Source organism: Canis lupus, chromosome 3 (assembly GCF_048164855.1).
Source record: "Canis lupus baileyi chromosome 3, mCanLup2.hap1, whole genome shotgun sequence".
Taxonomy (NCBI): domain Eukaryota; kingdom Metazoa; phylum Chordata; class Mammalia; order Carnivora; family Canidae; genus Canis; species Canis lupus.
Genome location: NC_132840.1, coordinates 74302796 through 74321585, shown reverse-complemented (window position 1 = coordinate 74321585; position 18790 = coordinate 74302796). Strand labels below are relative to the sequence as shown.

General features: G+C 49.1%; 2 protein-coding genes and 1 long non-coding RNA gene across 8 annotated transcripts; 1 reads left to right on the top strand and 2 right to left on the bottom strand.

Annotated features, from left to right (window-relative positions):
• Positions 1-859: 859 nt before the first annotated feature.
• LOC140631089 (uncharacterized) lies at positions 860-9317 on the bottom strand. The gene is made up of 3 exons (XR_012028743.1): positions 8954-9317; positions 4939-5434; positions 860-3865 (listed from the first exon to the last, which is right to left on the bottom strand). It is a non-coding gene; the product is annotated as an uncharacterized lncRNA (long non-coding RNA).
• SLC37A4 (solute carrier family 37 member 4) lies at positions 8630-16890 on the top strand. Of its 6 annotated transcripts, none has more exons than XM_072822298.1 (10): positions 8630-8743; positions 9978-10320; positions 11142-11374; positions 11682-11925; positions 12428-12586; positions 12839-12924; positions 13444-13557; positions 13774-13839; positions 14185-14323; positions 14456-16890. In XM_072822298.1, exons 2-10 carry the CDS (start codon positions 10173-10175, stop codon positions 14620-14622), a joined length of 1356 nt encoding a protein of 451 aa, XP_072678399.1. In that variant the 5' UTR covers positions 8630-8743; positions 9978-10172; the 3' UTR covers positions 14623-16890. The 6 variants fall into 6 exon arrangements, with proteins under 6 accessions (XP_072678399.1, XP_072678404.1, XP_072678401.1 ...); XM_072822300.1 differs by lacking the exon at positions 8630-8743 and adding an exon at positions 8815-9133; XM_072822299.1 differs by lacking the exon at positions 8630-8743 and adding an exon at positions 8815-9374.
• Positions 15780-18688, bottom strand: TRAPPC4 (trafficking protein particle complex subunit 4). The gene is made up of 5 exons (XM_072822306.1): positions 18439-18688; positions 18046-18220; positions 17162-17265; positions 16401-16527; positions 15780-16121 (listed from the first exon to the last, which is right to left on the bottom strand). Exons 1-5 carry the CDS (start codon positions 18611-18613, stop codon positions 16043-16045), a joined length of 660 nt encoding a protein of 219 aa, XP_072678407.1. The 5' UTR covers positions 18614-18688; the 3' UTR covers positions 15780-16042.
• Between the last annotated feature and the right edge of the window lie 102 nt (positions 18689-18790).

Below are 18790 nucleotides of genomic sequence, written 5' to 3'. Positions count from 1 at the left end.
TGCTTCTCCCTCTGCCTGTGTCTCTGCCTCCCTCCCTCCCTCTCTCTCTCACGCATAAATAAATACAATCTAAAACAAAAACAATATACTAAAACCTGTGGGATTCACTGAAAGCACTGCACAGAGGGAAATTTATAGCAGTAAATACCTATTTATAAAAAGAATAACCAACCATCTCAAATCAACAATTTAACGCCACCACTTAAGGAACTAGAAAAATAAAAGCAAACTAAACTCAAATGTAACAGAAAGAAATAATAAAAATGAGAGCAGAGGTAAACAAAATAGAAAATTTTGAAAATCAGAAATGAAAGAAGGGACATTAATCTTTCTCAAATAAATAAAATATATAGTTTTAAAGATTTTATTTATTCATTCATGAGAATATACAGAGAGGAGAGAGAGAGGCAGAGACACCAGCAGAGGGAGAAGCAGGCTCCACGCAGAGAACCCGACACGGGACTCGATTCCAGGTCCCCAGGACCACACTCTGGGCCGAAGGAGGTGCTAAACCGCTGAGCCACCCAGGCTGCCCTCAAATAAATAAAATCTTTTTTAAAAAAATCTCACCCAAAGCACCCTCTAAGTTGGCACATAAAATTAACTATCACAATTGTGAATATAGCTTTTTGTTTCAGCTTCTGCTTTCCTAAACTGAATTTAATTATCTTCTGATTCTTTCCTCACCTGTATCTGATCTATTCTTACTTCCAGTTATTGTATTTTTCAATTTAAGAGTATCCACGTGAGTATCTTTCACAGTTTCTAGGTCTCTGTTGGTCATCTTATTTCTTGGACATATTAATCACATTTATCTTAAAATCTGGGTTTGATAAATATTACTTAAATTCTCTCCAGATATGTTTCTCTTTTTTATTTTTACATTTATATATCATATAGATTCACCTTAGATATGGAATGAAATCAGAAACTGGGTTGCTTTCTTCCAGGTATGTTTCTATTTAGTACTTTTTTTTTCTGATGGGTACTTAATTCTTGTCTTTTTCAATTCCTGTTTTTGAATGCCAACCATTGTCTATAAAGAATTGTAGAGATCATTTGAAGCTTATAAGTAACTGCTTATAGTAGGCAGTTAGGATAGAGGAAGATCATCTTTAAAAAAAAAAATTTCCTCCCAGATTCATTGAAGTGTAATTGACAAATATATATATATTTCAAATATATATATTTCAAGTGTACAAAGTAATGATTTGATATACATATGTATTTAGAAATGATTCCCACAATCAAGTTAATTAACACATCCATTACCTCACAGAGTTAGCTTTTTGTATGTGTGTGTGAGAACACAAGATGCACTCTCAGCAAGGGCTGCCTGTGTGGCTCAGTCGGTTAAGCATCTGCCTTCAGCTCAAGTCAGGATCCTGGGGTCCTCTCCCTCTGCCCCTTCCCCTCCTCATGCTCACGCTCTCTCGCTCTCTCGCTCTCTCTCCCTCCAATAAATAAATAAAAGCTTAAAAAAAAAAAAGATGTACTCTCAGCAAATTCCAAGTACTTAGCCATGGTCTTTCTTCCCATGGTTTCAGTCACTTGTGGTCTCAATTACCAGGGGTGGTCAACTATGGTCTGGAAGCAGATGGTCTTCCTGATGTATCTTTAGATGGTCAATAGTGTGGGATCCCTGGGTGGCGCAGCGGTTTGGCGCCTGCCTTTGGCCCAGGGCGCGATCCTGGAGACCCGGGATTGAGTCCCACATCGGGCTCCCGGTGCATGGAGCTTGCTTCTCCCTCTGACTATGTCTCTGCCTCTCTCTCTGTGACTATCATAAATAAATAAAAATTAAAAAAAATTTAGATGGTCAATAGTGGCCTAAGACTATATCGCAATGCCTAGATCATACACCTCACTTCATCTCATCACATAGGCACTTCTTTTCTTTTAAGTAAGCTCTAAGCCCAATGTGGGCTTTGAACTCATGATCCCAAGATTGGGATCAGGAGTCACATGCTCCACCGACTGCACCAGCCTGGTGCCCCTCATCATGTAGGCACTTTATCATCTCACATCATCATCACAAGAATTGTGAGTACAGTACGGTATTTTGAGAGAGGGAGAGAAACCACATTCACATAATTTTTATGATAGTAGGTTATGATTGTTTTATTTTATTAATTACTGTTATTAATCTCATATTGTGCCTAACTTATAAATTAAATGTTATCATAAGTGTATATGTATAGGAAAAACAGTACAGATAGGATTTAGTACTATCTGCAGTTTCAGGCATTCCCTGGGGGGGTGTCTTGGAATGTATCCCCCAAAGGTAAGGGCGATACAATGCAGTATTATTAATTATAGTAACAGTGCTATAAATCATTAGCTCCTCAGAACTTACTCATAACTGAAAGCTTGATCAACCTCTCTCCACTTCTCTCAGCCCCCAGCCCCTGACAACCACTACTCTACTCTCTGTTACTATGAGTTTGACCTATTTGTTTAGGTAATCTCTATACCCAACACAGGGCTCGAACTCACAATTCTAAGGATCGAGAGTCTCAAGCGGTACCGACGGAGCCAGCCAGGTGCCCCTCCCCTCTTTAAAATGCCGTAGTATTTGTCTTTCTCTGTCTTGCCTATTTCACTCAGCATAATGCCCTTCCATTTCAACCGTGTTGTCACAAACAATAGGGTTTCCTTCTTTGTTATGGCTGAGCAGTATTCCATTGTATGTATCTACTACAGATGAAGAATCAAAGCTATTTTTTGCAATCAACCTGGCACAGGGGTCAAGGTCTCAGAGAAGAGAGCTTAACATTTGGTGTTGCTTGCATCACCAGGGCATTTGCCAATTTGAAAGAAGCTGCTGAGAGCCCAGCTCAAGCCACCTAGGATTAGGGGTGGTGGTAGTGGACAAAAATTAGACCTCAAAGCCCACCAAAGAGAAGGTATCCTGATAAACAGCCCAGGAATTAAGTTAGGACCCCCAACTGTACTCTGAAATAAGGGTGAATATGAACTGTACCACCTTTCACAGACTATACTATCCAATCAAATCAGCTCAAATCCTGGTTGGACTAAGGCAATGGTGCAATCTTAGGACCCCTGAGGACTTTTTTAGGGAGTCGGGGAGGACAAGATTATCTGCAGAATAATGTAATTTGCCTTTTTTTTTTTCCACATCTGCACTCAGTGTAAAAGCAATGGAAGAGTAGGTCTCGGGCCCTCTGCAGTGAATCAAGGTAGTGGCATCAAGCCATATTAGTAATCACTATTCTCTTCACCACCACACACTTAAAATTAGAAAGAAAAGACAGGCAGGTTCACTTAACACTGTCCTTGATAAAGCAGAGTAAACCATTACTCCTATTCATTTCAACTCGAGCAAGTCTTTTGTAAAGTACTAAAGTACTTCCAGAAGTACAATTGTTGCCCTGAGGAAACACACCTATGTAGTTGTTTGAGTTGTAAGCTGAATTAGCCTCTTCTTTCATGGAACACCAAGTTTACTTGAAAGAACACCTGAGAAACAAGCTACTGTTATTGTTATCGGGACTTGGGTATTTGGCAGACATCTCCAAAACGAATAAAGTGATCCCATCACTTCAGGGGAACCAATTGACAATATTTGCTGCCAAAAATAAAATTTGAGCTTGACAGTGTCCTACTCCTTTAACACTTTTCCAATAAAACCAGTGATGATATAACCAAGTATCATTTTTTGGTATTGTGTAATGAAATGAATTGGCATTGGAGGGACACCTGGGTGGCTCAGCGGTTGAGCGTCTGCCTTCGGCTCAGGTCATGCTCCTGGAGTCCCGAGTCGGGGTCCCCGCGGGGAGCCAGCTTCTTCCTCTGCCTATGTCTCTGCCTCTTTCTGTGTCTCTCATGAATGAATAAATAAAATCTAAAAAAAAAAGAAAAGAAAAGAATTGGCATTGGAAAGATCTGCCTAATTCAGTGAACCAATCATTTTCATATGATTAATGCATGATGTTAATAAATCATGCATGCAGGGTGCCTAGGTGGCTCATTCAGCTAAGCAACCCACTCTTGATTCCGGCTCAGGTCATGATTTGAGGGTCATGAGATAGAGTCCCACGTGGAGCTCTGCTGAGCATAAAGCCTGCTTGGGATTCTCTCTCTCTCTCTGCCCTTCCCCTTCTGCACACACACACTCTCTCTCTTAAAAAAAAAAAAAAATCATGCATGTGTAAAATATCCATTTTTAGTGCAAGGTAGAACAATAGATTCTAACATCGGAATATGAAAACTTCAATGACTTGGTTTCAAGTTCCACAATGCAGCCAATCTTTAACAAACTACCACTTGTTTAGCTTAGTATACTATCAAAAAAGAATATTCACAAATATGTGGAAAGGCTATAAGGTTTATTAGTATTACTTTAAAATATATTCATAAGTAAGTTTTTTTTCATAAGTAAGTTTTTAAATCTCTTTTAATAATGCGAAAAATATCCATAGATATAACCCACATAGCTCTCTGGAGTCCTCAGTAATTTTTAAGAAGGTAAAATGATCTTGAGAACAGTGGATTAAGATGATCTTAATCCATCAGATGACATGATTATATGGAGAAAACCCTAAAGATTCCACCAAAAAAAACTGTTATAACTGATAAAGGAATCCAGGAGCGTTGCAGGACACAAAATCAAGGACCCCCAAATCACTTGTGTTTTTATACACTAACCAAGAACTACCAGAAAAAAATTTTTTTTCCCTGCAAAGAGCTGTACTGTTTCCACTTGGTTCACAGCTTGGGCGAGGACTAAAAGGCTGCTTAGGGGCTGCAGGGAGAGGCTCACGCAGAAGCCCCCAGAACCGGGGCGGGGGGCAGAGGGGCCCCTCCAAGGCTCCGGAGGCTGCCGGTCCGCTGCAGGGAGAGCCCCTGGAAGGGATGCTGCGCGGCCCAGCCCGCCAAGCTCAGGCAGGTGCACCCCATCTTCCCGAGGAGCCTCACCTGCTCCTCTAGGTTCTCCGGCAGGTCCTGAGTCTATGCGGGCACCGCCCGGGGCTTGCAGAGCCACGAGGGCCTGCTTCTGGTTCTCCCGGGGGTTCAGGGGTTTGCAGGGTCCGTCCCGGGAGGCCTCTGCTCGTCCTGCGGGAGGGCGCGGCCGCGGGGCCGGGTTTGCACCCAAGGGCTCCCGGCGACCCGGCGCTGGTCCCCGGCCCGCTCGCGGAGGAAGTGGCCTCGGCGTGCAGAGCCACAGCGTCGCGGTGGAAGTAGAGGACCAGGCGGAGGAGGGCAGGAGGCCGGCAGGTGCAGGCGGACCCGGCGGCGGGCCGCGGCCTCCACGTGGGCGGAAGGATCCCCGCAATCCCGGAGCTGGTAGCGGGTGGGCAGTAGGGGCTAAGCTCGGGAGCTGCTGCGGCCTGGTCCCCAGAGCAGGAGGGGAGGGAGGATGGCTCTGAAGATTTCGATTGGAGGTTGATCAGAGGTTGGAAGGACCTGAAGCCTAGAAAGAGGTAAGGTAGGCTCACAGGTTACTAATTACAAAGCGATACACTTTACAGTATAGAAATCAGGTGGACACTATTTTAACTAAATGATCAAACTTATCACAGGCCTCCCGATGTGGCACATTATCATCTATGCAGTACTTCTGCCAAAACCTGCATAACATCCTTATGGCAAAAACAGTTGGACAAATCTATATTGAAAGACATTCTGCAAAAAAACTGACCTAGACTATTAAAAAATATTAGTCATGAAAGTTTTCTTTTTTTTATTTTTTATTTATTTATTTATTTTAATTTTTATTTATTTATGATAGTCTCACAGAGAGAGAGAGAGAGAGAGAGAGAGGCAGAGACACAGGCAGAGAGAGAGGCAGGCTCCATGCACCGGGAGCCCGACGTGGGATTCGATCCCGGGTCTCCAGGATCGCGCCCTGGGCCAAAGGCAGGCGCCAAACCCCTATGCCACCCAGGGATCCCAGTTTTCTTTTTTTTAAAGATTTTATTTATTTATCCATGAGAGACACAGAGAGAGGCAGCCACATAGGCAGAGGAAGAAGCAGGCTCCCAGGACTCCAGGCTCACGTCCAGAACCAAAGGCAGAGAGGCTCAACGGCTGAGCCACCCAGATGCCCCTCTTTTTTTTTTTTTTTTTTAATGGGAAACTGCTTTCTCTTTATTTAGGCTTTAGGAAGAAGGTTAACTTTGTTCATGTATTACCTTTAAAAAAAAAATCCAGTTTGACATAGATAGGACCAATGATCAGACAAATAATTTCTTCTGTAAAATTTGGCTAAATTTTATAAAAAATACAATATACAGTGTAATTCACATTATATAAAGATTCCTTGGGATCATAACATTCCAAATGTATGACAGTTGCCACTCCATCCTAACAGATGTCAAAATATTTGCTTTCATGTTGCTTTGGTTCAAAGACCAGTGTCTAACCTTCTGCCAAAATTAATTTAGATTGTTATTGACAGTAGAAATACCCATGATGAATAATACTATTACAAAATATAATAACATGAACATATCACTATATCAGATAAACTTTTTATAAGAGAAAAATATGAAGGAACAAAAAAAGATGAAACAGCTACCACAGTGTGCCTGGGTGGCTCAGTGGGTTAAGTGTCTGCCTTGAGCTCAGGTCATGATCCTGGGGCCCTAGTATCCTGTCCTGTGTCCCACACACTGGGCTCCCAGCTCAGCAGGGAGTCTGCTTGTCCCTCCCCTCACTTGTGCTCTCTCTCAAATAAATAAATAAATAAATAAATAAATAAATAAATAAATAAATAAATAATTTTTAAAAAAGAGGTCAGGTGGTGCTAAAATGAAAGGAAATTGAATTTTGTATTTATTATTTTGTACAACTTTTTGCAAAGATGGTTATAGTCATGCCCATAAAAGTGTAACCCATGCATCTGAGGGCAAATGTTTTTGGTAATTATTTAAAAGGGCCTTTCAAATAATTACAATGTAAAAGTCTGTGCTCTATGAGGACTCTCCACTGTGCTTATAATAATAAGGCGTACTTTTATTTATGTTTATTTTTATTCTAGTATAGTTAACATACAGTGTTAGATTAGTTTCAGGTCTACAATAGAATGGTTCAACAATTCCATACATGACTCAGTGCTCAGCACAGTGAGTGTGCTCTTAATCCTCTTCACCTAGTTCACCTGTACCCCTACCTGCCTCCTCTCTGGCAGCCATCAGTTTGTTCTCTATAGTTAACAGTCTGTTTTTTGTGTTTTTTTGTTTTTTTTTTTTTAATTTTATTCATTTATTTATGAGAGACACAGAGAGAGAGAGGCAGGCTCCATGCAGGGAGCCTGATGCAGGACTCCATCCTGGGACTCCAGGATCATGCCCTGGGCCCAAGGCAGGCGCTAAACTGCTGAGCCACCCAGGCGTCCCAACAGTCTGTTTTTTGTTTTTTCTCTTTTTTCTTTGTTCATTTGTTTTGTTTCTTAAATTCCATACATGAGTGAAGTCACGTGGTATTTGTCTTTCTCTGACATATAAGCATTATACTCTTAATCCATCCATATTATTGCAAACGGCAAGATTTTCTTTTTTTACAGCTGAGCAATATTCTATATATATATATGTATATCTTCTTTATCCATTCATCTATTGATGGACACTTGGGATACTTCCATAATTTGGTTATTGTTGCAATAAAATAAATACTGCTGCAATCAACATAGAGGTGCATGTATCTTTCGAATTAGTGTTTTCATATTCTTTGGGGTAAGTTAATTCCCAGTAGTGGAATTACTGGATCAAATGGTAATTCTATTTTTATTTTTTTGAGGAACCTCCATACTGTCTTCCACAGTGGATGCACCAGTTTGCAGTCCTGCCAACAGCACACGTGTTTCTTTTTCTCCACATCCTTGCCAACACTTGTTTCTTGTGTTTTTTTAGCCATTTTGACAGGTGTGAAATAATATCTCATTATGTCTTTGATTTGCATTTCCTTGATGATGAGTGCTGTTGAGCATCTTTTCATGTGTCTGTTGGTCATCTGGATGTCTTCTTTGAAGAAATGTCTGTTCATGGGTTCCACTCATTTTTAAAATTAAGTTTGTATAGTTTATTTGCTTATTTACTTTTGAGTAATCTCTATATCCGACATGAGGGTTGAACTGACAACTCTGAGATAAAGAGTTGCAAGCTCTACTGACTGACCCAGTCAGGTGTCCCTCTTCCACCCATTTTTAAATTTGATTATTTGTTGTTTTTTTTTTTTTTTGGTGTTGAACTGTAAAAGTTCTTTATATATTTTGGATACTAACGCTTTATTGGACATGGCATTTGCAAATATCTTGTCCATTTGGTATGTTGTCTTTTTAAATTTATTTTTAAAGGTTTTATTTATTTATTTATTAAAAAGAGAGTGTGGGGGATCCCTGGGTGGTTCGGTGGTTTCGCGCCTGCCTTCGGCCCAGGGCGTGATCCTGGAGACTCAGGATCGAGTCCCGCGTCGGGCTCCCTGCGTGGAGCCTGCTTCTCTCTCTCTCTCTCTCTCTCTCTCTCTCTCTCTCTCGGCCTCTCTCTCTCTGTATCTCTCATTAATAAATAAATAAAATCTTAAAAAAAAAAAAAAAGAAACATACGAGTTCAGCCCCTAAGGGGCGCTGTCCTCACCCAGAGGCCAGGGCAACCGCAGGACCGGGACGCAACTCTTCGGGGGTGGACTTGGCTCTTGGCCAGGCCCCGCCCCGCGCGCACGCGCATGCGCCCGCGGGTCCGGCCGCCCCGCTCGCTCCAATTCGGCTCCCGCCTGCGCTCAGGTAGCGGGCGGAATGCGGGGGAGGGGCGCCGCCCGAAGGCGGGGCTGGAGGGGGAGTCTCGGGCCGCGGGGCGCCTTTGTTAGAGCCTCCACGAAGGCTGCTGTAACTTGCGATACAAGGCGGAGCTGTTACTGCAGCTGCCCCTTCCGGGGTGGGGGGCAGTTCTTGGGTCTGGGGGCCTCCGAAGCGCCCTCCGTGACCTGCACGCACCTGCTGCTGTTTTTTTCGCTCCAGTCCGGCGTCCCCGCACCTCTCCAGCTCTCGCACCCGGATCCGTGGGCTCCCGGGCCGAGTCGGGTGTCCCGGGTAGCTTGAGGACACGGGGCTGGGCAGGTGCCGAGAGCCTGCGCCTGGCCCCATCCTGCGGGACGGAGCCGCTCGGAGCCCGAGGCGAGGAGCCCCTGGGGGACTGCGTGCGGCCGCCCGCGCCGCTCGCGCCTACGCCTTCCGCTCCGATTGCTTTCCCAACCGTGCGGAAAAGCCGGGGGCGTGTTGCCCGAGCCCTGGGAGGCGGGCGGGCTCGGCACTGCCGCCTGAAGTCCGCGGGTGCACCTTCCCGCCTTCGGGCCGTGTTGTCACGGACCCTGCAGCCCCCAGCCGGCCAGAGGGCACCCCATACTGACGTTACAGGGTAAAGGGGCCAGAGGCAGTTGAGTGACCCAACCACGATCCCAGCCTTTGCGGGGGCGGGGGGGCTTTCGGTGCAGCACAGGGCCTGCCATGGAAAATGTCTCTTGCTTACGATTCTGCAACTGCATGAACAGTTACCGCAGTGTGTGCTGAGCATTGGAAGTTACAGGGCTTGAGTCAGTCTTAAGACTTGGGAATCGGATTGTTGGGGGTAGGTGTCTAATGGAGAGAGAGAGAGAGTGTGTGTGTGTGTGTGGAAACTAACCCAGCACTGAGTGCAGTGTTTGGCAGCCAGGAAGCCCTCCGTAAACTTCTTGGTTGAATGAATGAGAAGGTAGGTGACTGAGGCAGCAGGGCTAGAGAGGGCATCTCTGCTTATCCCCACCCCTGGCTGCGTCCCCTGGGCTCCTGCAGACAAAAGTAATTAGGTTGAGCCTTTAATCACAGCTGGTTTCACAGGCAGGCGGACAAGGAAAAGAGAAACGCGAAGTTGTGGGGACACCAGCATGCTGGCTTGTGCTGGGTCTTGGGCAGTGCCTCCCTCTGGGACCCCTACAGCCCCCCACCGCTTCTCAGTAATCTGCTGTTTTCTTGTCTCCCTCAGGACACTAGGTTCCCTACAAGCCGCCCCAGGCTTAATGATTGTCCAGAAGGTGGCTATAAAGGGAGCCTGGGAGGCTGGGTGGAGGAGGGAGCAGCAAAAGCCTAACTCAGCAGATCCGGGCACTGAGAGAGCCACCGGCAGGAGCTGTGGTCAGAGGCTCCGTGTCCTGGCCACTGGAGCCTGCTCCCGTCCACCATGGCGGCCCAAGGCTACGGCTATTACCGCACTGTGATCTTCTCGGCCATGTTTGGAGGCTACAGCCTGTACTACTTCAACCGCAAGACCTTCTCCTTTGTCATGCCGTCGTTGGTGGAGGAGATCCCTCTGGACAAGGATGACTTGGGTGAGCCCTGGAAGGGGGCAAGGTGGTGGGCTCCTGGACTCAGGACTAGTAGGACAAGTTGGGTGTTTGTGGGAGTGTGGAGTGTCCGTGCACAGCAAAGGACAGGGAGCAGTCTGCAGGTGGCAAATGAAGGGCCTCTGAGTATGGATATGGGTGAAGAACAGGAGTGTGGTCTATGCGTGTCCGAGGGCTGCTTACCTGATGTGTCTTTGCCTGTGACCTACGAGTGCCCCCAGAGGCATGGCTTATTCTGAGTGTGTTTAGGCTGCGTTCTGAGCACAGTTTGCACACTGCCTGGGTGCGTGCTCAGACCGCAGGGTGCATGCTGGCCACCCACATTGTGAGCCATGGGAACCAGGGAGCTGGCAAAATAACTTCCTGTGGCCCACCAGGCTGCCTTTCAGGAGGAATAAGGTCTCTGGCTCCAATTCTAAGCTCTTTGCCCCATGTTCAGAGGTGGGGCAACAGAACTTCCAGAAGCCCTGCGTTGGCATCCAGGGTGAGGGGGGAAATGTAATCAGGTATTTGTAAATCCCAGGGAGGGTGGCTGCCTTGTTCTCCCTTCTTGCCTCCTGACAGCTGCAGCTGGAACTCTCCAGGAGGTTGAAAAGTCATGGGTCAGCCTGGGGCTAGCGCTGGTGGTGAGGAGGAGGAGCACCTGTGAATGAGTGCTAGGATTCCAGCACAGGCTCCTCCTAGTTGTCTTGGAGGGAACCTACACCGCTACACACCTGACCCCACGCCTTCCTCCATCCCTCCTGTGCCTTTGCCCTGGCCTCTAATTCCCCAGGTGTCCTGCTTCCTGCTCTCCTCCGCTGCAGGGCTCATCACCAGCAGCCAGTCGGCAGCCTATGCCATCAGCAAGTTTGTGAGCGGGGTGCTATCCGACCAGATGAGCGCTCGCTGGCTCTTCTCTTCCGGGCTGCTCCTGGTTGGCTTGGTCAATATAGTCTTTTCCTGGAGCTCCTTGGTACCTGTCTTTGCTGCTCTGTGGTTCCTCAATGGCCTGGCACAGGGGCTGGGCTGGCCTCCATGCGGGAAGATCCTGCGGAAGGTGAGTGTCTTCTTCCAAGGAGCTTGTTTAGACTGGCATAGAGGATGCCTAAAGAGCATGTGGGAGTACCAGCACCCCCATCCCAGAGCAGGTTCCTTGGGAGTGCCAGTCCAGCTCCTATTGCTCGTCGAGATATTTTAGGAGCTAAACATGGTGGGATCAGGTGGCAGATGAGGGAATTGGCCCTGGCAAGTAGAAGCGCCCTCTTCCTCATCCCTGTAATGTGAGCCTCTAGGTCTGCCTCACCTGACCCTCACCTTCAGCATGTTTAACATGGGCACCTACTCCACACCTCTCTGCCCCACAGTGGTTTGAGCCATCTCAGTTTGGCACCTGGTGGGCCATTCTATCAACCAGCATGAACCTGGCTGGAGGGCTGGGCCCTATCCTGGCAACCATCCTGGCCCAGAGCTATAGCTGGCGCAGCACGCTGGCCCTGTCTGGGGCCCTCTGTGTGGTTGTCTCCTTCCTCTGTCTCCTGCTCATCCACAATGAACCTGCTGATGTCGGACTCCGAAACCTGGACCCCACCCCCTCCAAGGGCAAGAAAGGTGAGCACCCACCCAAGCCGATCACTGGGGCACCTTCATTCATCATTCATTTGGCAGACCTTCGTTGAGGACTGGCTGTCTGCCTGGCCCTGGGCTAGCCAATGGATGGAGGGGGAGGGATGGTGGTGGCGAGTTGGTGGGGAGTAAATAAAACTCCACTCCAAGAGACACTTAAGTACCAAACAAGTGGCAGAGCCAATAAACGCTGTGACTCATGTTGTATCCTGGTCTTTCCTCACAGCAGAGCCAGACTTCCCTGTCCTGGGCAGCATCCTAAGGTTTAGTGGCTTGGGTGCCTCCGGCCATGTACCTTGGTCCTCTTCTGCTGAGGCTTGCTGTGGAGGGGGATGGGGGCAGAGCAGTGGGTGAAGGGGTGCCTTCCTGCTGATTGCTGGCTATGTGGATGGACTCTGGCCCTGCAGCTGGTTTGTGAGTGGCAGGGGCTCAGTTGGGGCAGAGCAGCGAGAGCAGAGCCTGAGTCCTGGCCTCCTCCTGCCCCCAGGCTCCCTGAAGGACGAGAGTACATTACAGGAGCTGCTGCTGTCGCCCTACCTGTGGGTGCTCTCCACTGGCTACCTTGTGGTATTCGGTGTAAAGACATGCTGCACTGACTGGGGCCAGTTCTTCCTTATCCAGGAGAAAGGACAGTCCGTCCTCGTGGGTAAGAGGGGTGCTGGAAAAGGGCTGGGCACAGGGAGCAGGAGTCCATGAAGGGGATGGGAAATTGAGGCCCAGCTTCTCTTTATCCCTTTCTTCTTCCTGTGAGGCCAGGCGGTACTGACAGCTGCGGCTGGTCACTCACCCTCCAGGGACCCTGTACTTCTCTGGGTTTCGGCCAATCTGGGACAACCCCAGCATGTAACTCCATTCCCCCCTTCCTTTCCCTCTTCCCACCACCACCCCCTTACTCCAGGTAGCTCCTACATGAGTGCCCTGGAGGTTGGGGGCCTCGTAGGCAGCATCGCAGCTGGCTACCTGTCAGACCGGGCCATGGCAAAGGTGAGTGGGCGGAAGGCACAGGAAGGAGGAGGGTCCCTTCACATCTTCCCAGCACGGTTGGGCCAGGCACCAGAGAGATGGGAGCCCTGGGGCACGGGCAGGTTGGCAGATGGCAAGGGGGAGGTTGGAAGGATTCCAGGTACTCTTATTTGCTGGGGGGTGTGGAGGCAAGGCAGGCTCCTGGGGAAAGGGTTTTTAACTGATGTCAAGGAGAGCCAGAATTTCTTTCAGCCTAGCAGTGGGCTCCTCTATAGCCCCAGGAAAATGGGGTTGAGCAGAGACTAGGTGCAGCTTGCCAGCGCGTGTCCTGACCCTGCCCTGCCGTGGAGGACAGGATGTTGTGGAGTTTGGCCTCAGGACACAATGAGCAGGTCCCAGGGCCTCCCAGAGCTGCCCCAGGCCAAGAATGGTGGTGGGATTGCCAAAGACCTGTCAGCAGAGGCCCTGCTGTGTCAGAGTCCAGGGGTGGAGGTTCTCTGCTGCTAGTAGGGCCTGACATTGCTGGGACTGTATCCATAGGCAGGGCTGTCCGTGTATGGGAACCCTCGCCATGGCCTGTTGCTGCTCATGATGGCTGGCATGACCGTGTCCATGTACCTCTTCCGGGTCACTGTGACCAGTGACTCCCCCAAGGTAAATGAGGAGCACCTGGCCCGCAGCTGGCACAAGGATGAGGAAGCCAGGGCCACTGACTGCCCGTTCCCTGCCCCTGGCTCCACCCTGGCCCAGGCCTTTCTCTGCCTCTCAGATCTCCCTTTACAGTGCTGCTTCACCTCTCGTGTCCTCTGTACTGGGGTGCTCCTCCTGGACTCGGGGCCTGGTTTTCTTCTCTTCCCTGTGCTCCTCTAGGATGTTGCTTTCTGGACTCCAGCTCTTCACCCTCTTGCTGAGCTCACAGGCTTTACGGAGGATGAGGTGCCTTATCTGGTTTCCCTCCTGTTTGTCTCTCCCTTGTCCTGCCCTATCTGCCTGGCCCCGAGCCCAACCAGCTAGCATAAATTCTAAGAGATAACATTTACCTTGGAGGGATGGCTTCTGTCCCCTCTTCGCCCGTCCACACAGGCCCTCAGGTTGGCTCAGTGTGGCCTCATTCCTCTAGCTCTACCCTTCTGCTGTATTGGTAAGTGGGGTGAGGGGAGTCCCTGACCATCTCCTTAACTACAGTCATTTGTTCTGGGGGCGCAGCATTTTTCTCTCCTTTGGGAGAAGTAGGTAGGTAGGCTTTCTCACTCTGAATGCCACCCTGCACTGTCCTTGTAGCTCTGGATCCTGGTGTTGGGAGCTGTGTTTGGTTTCTCCTCTTATGGTCCCATTGCCTTGTTCGGAGTCATAGCCAACGAGAGTGCCCCTCCCAACTTGTGCGGCACCTCCCACGCCATTGTAGGACTCATGGCCAATGGTGAGTGATGCCCTCTAGAGTCTCTGCGTCATCCCCACTGTACCTTGCACACAATCTAGCTAGAGGCTGGGGCAAGCCCCGCTGACTCTGGCCTCACAAATGACCCAGGCCCTTCCCCCTCTTCTTTGGCAGTGGGCGGTTTTCTGGCTGGGCTGCCCTTCAGCACCATTGCCAAGCACTACAGCTGGAGCACAGCCTTCTGGGTGGCTGAAGTGATCTGTGCAGTCAGCACAGCTGCCTTCTTTCTCCTACGAAACATCCGCACCAAGATGGGCCGGGTGCCCAAGAAGGCCGAGTGAAGAGAGTACAGGCTCCAGTGCATCCTCTCCTACCTGTGGCCTTCCCCTGCACAGGGTTGGGGGGAGTGGGAGGAGCAGAGAGAACGAAAGGGGGGCTGCTCCGGCTAGCACTGAACCTTTCATTTCCTTTTGTGCTCCTTTTCACTCGCCCAGGTGGCACTGGAAGTTATCAGTGCCTAATGAGGTCCCAGCTCCCCATCCTGTGCTTTATTTAAAAGGCAAAAATTTTTGGTTCTTGGACTCCATTAGCTCCTATTTTCCTGCCTTCAGACAGGAAACCCCTGCAGTCAGGGAGTCTCCTGCACCCGTCTTCCCTCCTGGGTCCTGCCCAGTGTCCCAGAGAGGTGCGGCCCCTCTGGCAGCTGCAGGGTACCAGTGGCTCAAGATTTCTGCCCCAAGGCCTCTCAGTAGGGGGCAACAGCCAATACCTCCAATCCCAGGGGGTGAGGAGGCCATCACTCTCACCGGTACCCTGGGAAAAAGGGGCGGGTGGAGCATCGTAGGGAGGGAGAAAGACTTGATATAGATTAAAACTAGATTTGATACTAAACACCATCAGTGAGTCATTCTTTCCAAGGGGTTCTACAAGCCAGACAGCTTTCATCTCCTTGAAATGGGAAATTTTACATGGACTCCTTTAAGCTTAGGGCTCCTCTGCTTTCAACATCACACTAATTCAATGGTCATTTTACAGATGAAGCTACTGGGTTTCAGGTAGATGAAACCATTCGATGGAGGAAGGCAGTATAACAGTGGCTCACTGATAGTATAGTCAGAAAGCCTGGGTTCAAACTCAGGTGCTTAGTAACTAGCTTTGAGAGTCTGAGGCAGAGTCTGTATCTTGCTAAATCTATTATCTGTAATAGAATACATCCCCTAGATTAGGGTGAGGGTTAAAATAGTTAAAGCAGTAAAGCCTGGCTGCACCTGATAAATACCCCACCATCATCACCAACACTGCCAAGGCCCTCCTAGAAGTCAGCAATTCTGGAACTAGACCCAAGGCTCCCGACGCAAAGTCCCATGCTCATTTATTCAGTGAACAATTACTTGTTTTCTACTAGAACATATCTCATCTTCCCAGAATTCCCTTATCATTCCTGTTTCCCCACCGGAGCCTTTCCCCCTAAACCATCAGTTAGGATAGCAAACACAGGTAAAAGGAATGTTTATTTATTTAGCATTTATGGGTCTACTCCCTCCATAAATAAACCTGTACAGAGTTGGGAAGTAGGCCCACAAGAGATACAGGAGGGCAGAGCATGTATTAAGGCTCAGGGATCAGTACACGTCATCAGGCTCAGCACCCTCCCATCTCCAAGGGCACTAACGAGGCTGTGGGCATCTCCATCGGAGTGGAAACAGCAGGATACCTGCTGAAGGATCTCTCAAAATGTGGGGGATCCATTGCAGGCTCAGCCTATGATCCAGGTCCAAAAGTTCCAGCCTTCTCTGCCACCTCCAGGGCTAACTTTAGGTTCTGGTCAAACAGCTCACACCTAGGCCAGACCCAAGAGGCACAAATAAGGACGAAGTGTAAGGTCTCAGACTCTTTCCCCCACTCTGGGTGCCAAGGGGAAACCAGTGGAAACTCTTGCTTGAAAAAGGACATGAACCCCAAGAAAAGTCTTTGGCTTCTCAAAATATCAAAGAACTAGTTTACTTCTGTTTCATTTAAAAGTAACACTTCTTATCCTTTTGAAAAATGAGCTTGAGGAAGGGCATAAAGGGAGGAGCAAGGATGCTTTGACCAGTCTCTGGGGAGGGGGACCACCTACCTGATGGGCATTTCCAGGGAGTAGAATGGATTCTTAAGGGCAAAGTCTGAGTAGATCTCATAAATCTTTCGGAGAAGAGAATCTATTCCCGCTTGCCTAGGATCTGCCAGCACCACAAACTTGATCCCTGGAGAAGGGCCAAGAATGGTCACCATAGGGCAGAGAATGCGGCAAGTAACATCACCCTGTGTGTGTGTAGAGCATTTTCATAAGCCCATTTTTAATTTTGTCTTTATTGCTCCATAAAGCAGGAAAGGCAAGACTGTGAAATCTATAAGACTGGAGCAGAGAAGGGACTATCACATCACCCAACTGAGACTACACTTTGACATCTAGCTCTGTCACTTAATTCTTAGTCTTGTGGTCCCTCGGCAGCAAGTGCCTGGCAGGGGACAGACTGAGGCAGTTTTCAATGATCTCCATTAAGGGAGTGAAGCAATTACATGATCCAAAGGTCATTTCCATTTGGCATTCAAGTTTCATTTTGAAACACACCTTCTGAAACGTGTGCAACATGAGAAACTATTACGGTGAATTTTATCTGCACACGGGATAACCAGGGCTGAGCATTCTGGGTGGTGTGGACAAAACTGGCATCAGGTTAAATATTGGCTTTGGATTCACAAAACAAATTGACGTGTCTGTACAATTGTCCCAGGAAAAGCTAACCACCACCCCCTTGCTTACCAAAGTCGTCTTTGGTCAATCCCTTCCCCCAACTTGCCCCACTGCATCCCTCTGGCCTATTTGGAGACGCCTACCTGTCAGTGTCTGGAAGCAGTGCAGTTTGAACGTGTCGGTCTCCAGCATCTCAATGCCTGAGCTGCCCTGTTCTGGAGACAGCTGGGAACCAATTGCGAACAGCCTATTTGCAAAGGAGGTAAGTTTGGGAATGTGCCCCACTGCTTTAAGGGAGGAGCACTTCTCAAACTTTTCCACTGAAATGACCCTGTCTGCTGAGTTCACATTACACCCTGAGAAGTCAGAAGAGACAGTATTAACTGCCTAGCAGCAGCACCAAAATATCTTTAAAATCCATTTAAACTCTGCATGTATTTTACACTCGTATTTTGCTGTAAAACATTTTATGTGAAAATTTGGGGTAAAATTATCACTGGAATTTTGTGCCATGGTTACTTAGCCCTCGACTAGGATTTACCCAGCACATCTCCTATAATAATTGAGTTGGAAGGGCAGCCCCAGTGGCATAGCGGTTTAGTGCCGCCTGCAGCCCGGGGTGTGATCCTGGAGACCCGGGATCGAGTCCCGCATCCGGCTCCCTGCATGGAGCCTGCTTCTCCCTCTGCCTCTCTCTCTGGGTCTCTCATGAATAAATAAAAAAATAAAATCTTAAATAAAAAATAAAAAAAATAATTGAGTTGGAAAAGGTCTTAATGATCATTTAATTTAGCTACTTTACTTTAGAAACTAAAGCGGAGTGAAGTCTTGTGCAAGATCACACCACTGCCAGAATTACCTAAAACCTAGCCAACCTGAATTAGTTCTTTTTCTTTTCGCAAGAACTGACGATTTAAAAGGGGGCCCCAAAAAAGGTAAGCAGGGCTGCTCAGGAGACTTCCCTGATGCAGCCGGCCTAAGGGCCAAGTGCAGGCCCACAGGCTCCAGGAAGGGTTGGGGGACTTACGAGTGGAACATAGAGGCCAGCATAAGCTTCTCATTGGAGGTGAGGCGGGGTCGGCCGAATCGAATAGACACCGGGTAGTTGGCAGGATTGCCCAGGTACTCCAGCACCTCTTTCCCATCGGCAGTGTACTTGCCGTTCACGTCCACGCCATTGATGGCCAGCACTGCGTGGCCCACTGCAGAGGTGAGGCTGGGGTCAGTGAAGCGGCAGCGTGGGCATTCCGCCGACGGTCTCACCCCCGCCCCCCTCCCCGCCGGGCGGAGGCTTCAGGCTCCAGTCCACCCCGCGGCCCTCTCCTCGGCCCCTCTCCCCGCCCCGCTTCCCGCCCGGCGGAGCCCCCAGCCCACCCCGCTACACCAGGCCCGCCCACCACCCGACGCGAGCCTAGCCCACCCCGGATGCCGTCGCGCTGGCCGAAGGCAACTAGCACACGCTCGTCGTGCAGCTTGAGCAGCAGATCAAGAGGGTAACTGAAAGTCTTCTCAGCCTCGGCCCGTGGCGCGTAGCTGTCCAGCTGGTAGATCAGGCCGCCCGCTTTGTTCACCACATACACACTAAAGATCGCCATCGCTGCGGCCGCGGGTCCGAGACGGCGATCCGCCGGGTTCCTGACGGCCCCGCCCCGGAACCGCAGCCGCGGCCCCGCCCCCGGCCCTGCCCCGCCCCGCCCTCCCCTCCCCTCCCCTCCCCGCCGGGCGGGCCGCTGCGGCGCCTGCGCACTTGAGGCACCACGCTTAGCGGGGTC

What these genes read in the sequence shown, in the direction of transcription:
- SLC37A4 (XM_072822298.1), top strand. Translation starts at nt 10,173, where the DNA reads ATGGCGGCCCAAGGCTACGGCTATTACCGCACTGTGATCTTCTCGGCC. An exon ending in CCCCTCCAAGGGCAAGAAAG is followed by an intron (nt 11,926 to 12,427) that starts GTGAGCACCCAC and finishes TCCTGCCCCCAG; the next exon opens with GCTCCCTGAAGGACGAGAGT. An exon ending in CAGGCTTTACGGAGGATGAG is followed by an intron (nt 13,840 to 14,184) that starts GTGCCTTATCTG and finishes CTGTCCTTGTAG; the next exon opens with CTCTGGATCCTGGTGTTGGG.
- TRAPPC4 (XM_072822306.1), bottom strand. Translation starts at nt 18,613, where the DNA reads ATGGCGATCTTTAGTGTGTATGTGGTGAACAAAGCGGGCGGCCTGATC. An exon ending in CCAGCGCGACGGCATCCGGG is followed by an intron (nt 18,221 to 18,438) that starts GTGGGCTAGGCT and finishes TCACCTCTGCAG; the next exon opens with TGGGCCACGCAGTGCTGGCC. An exon ending in CTGCTTCCAGACACTGACAG is followed by an intron (nt 16,528 to 17,161) that starts GTAGGCGTCTCC and finishes GCCCTTCTCCAG; the next exon opens with GGATCAAGTTTGTGGTGCTG.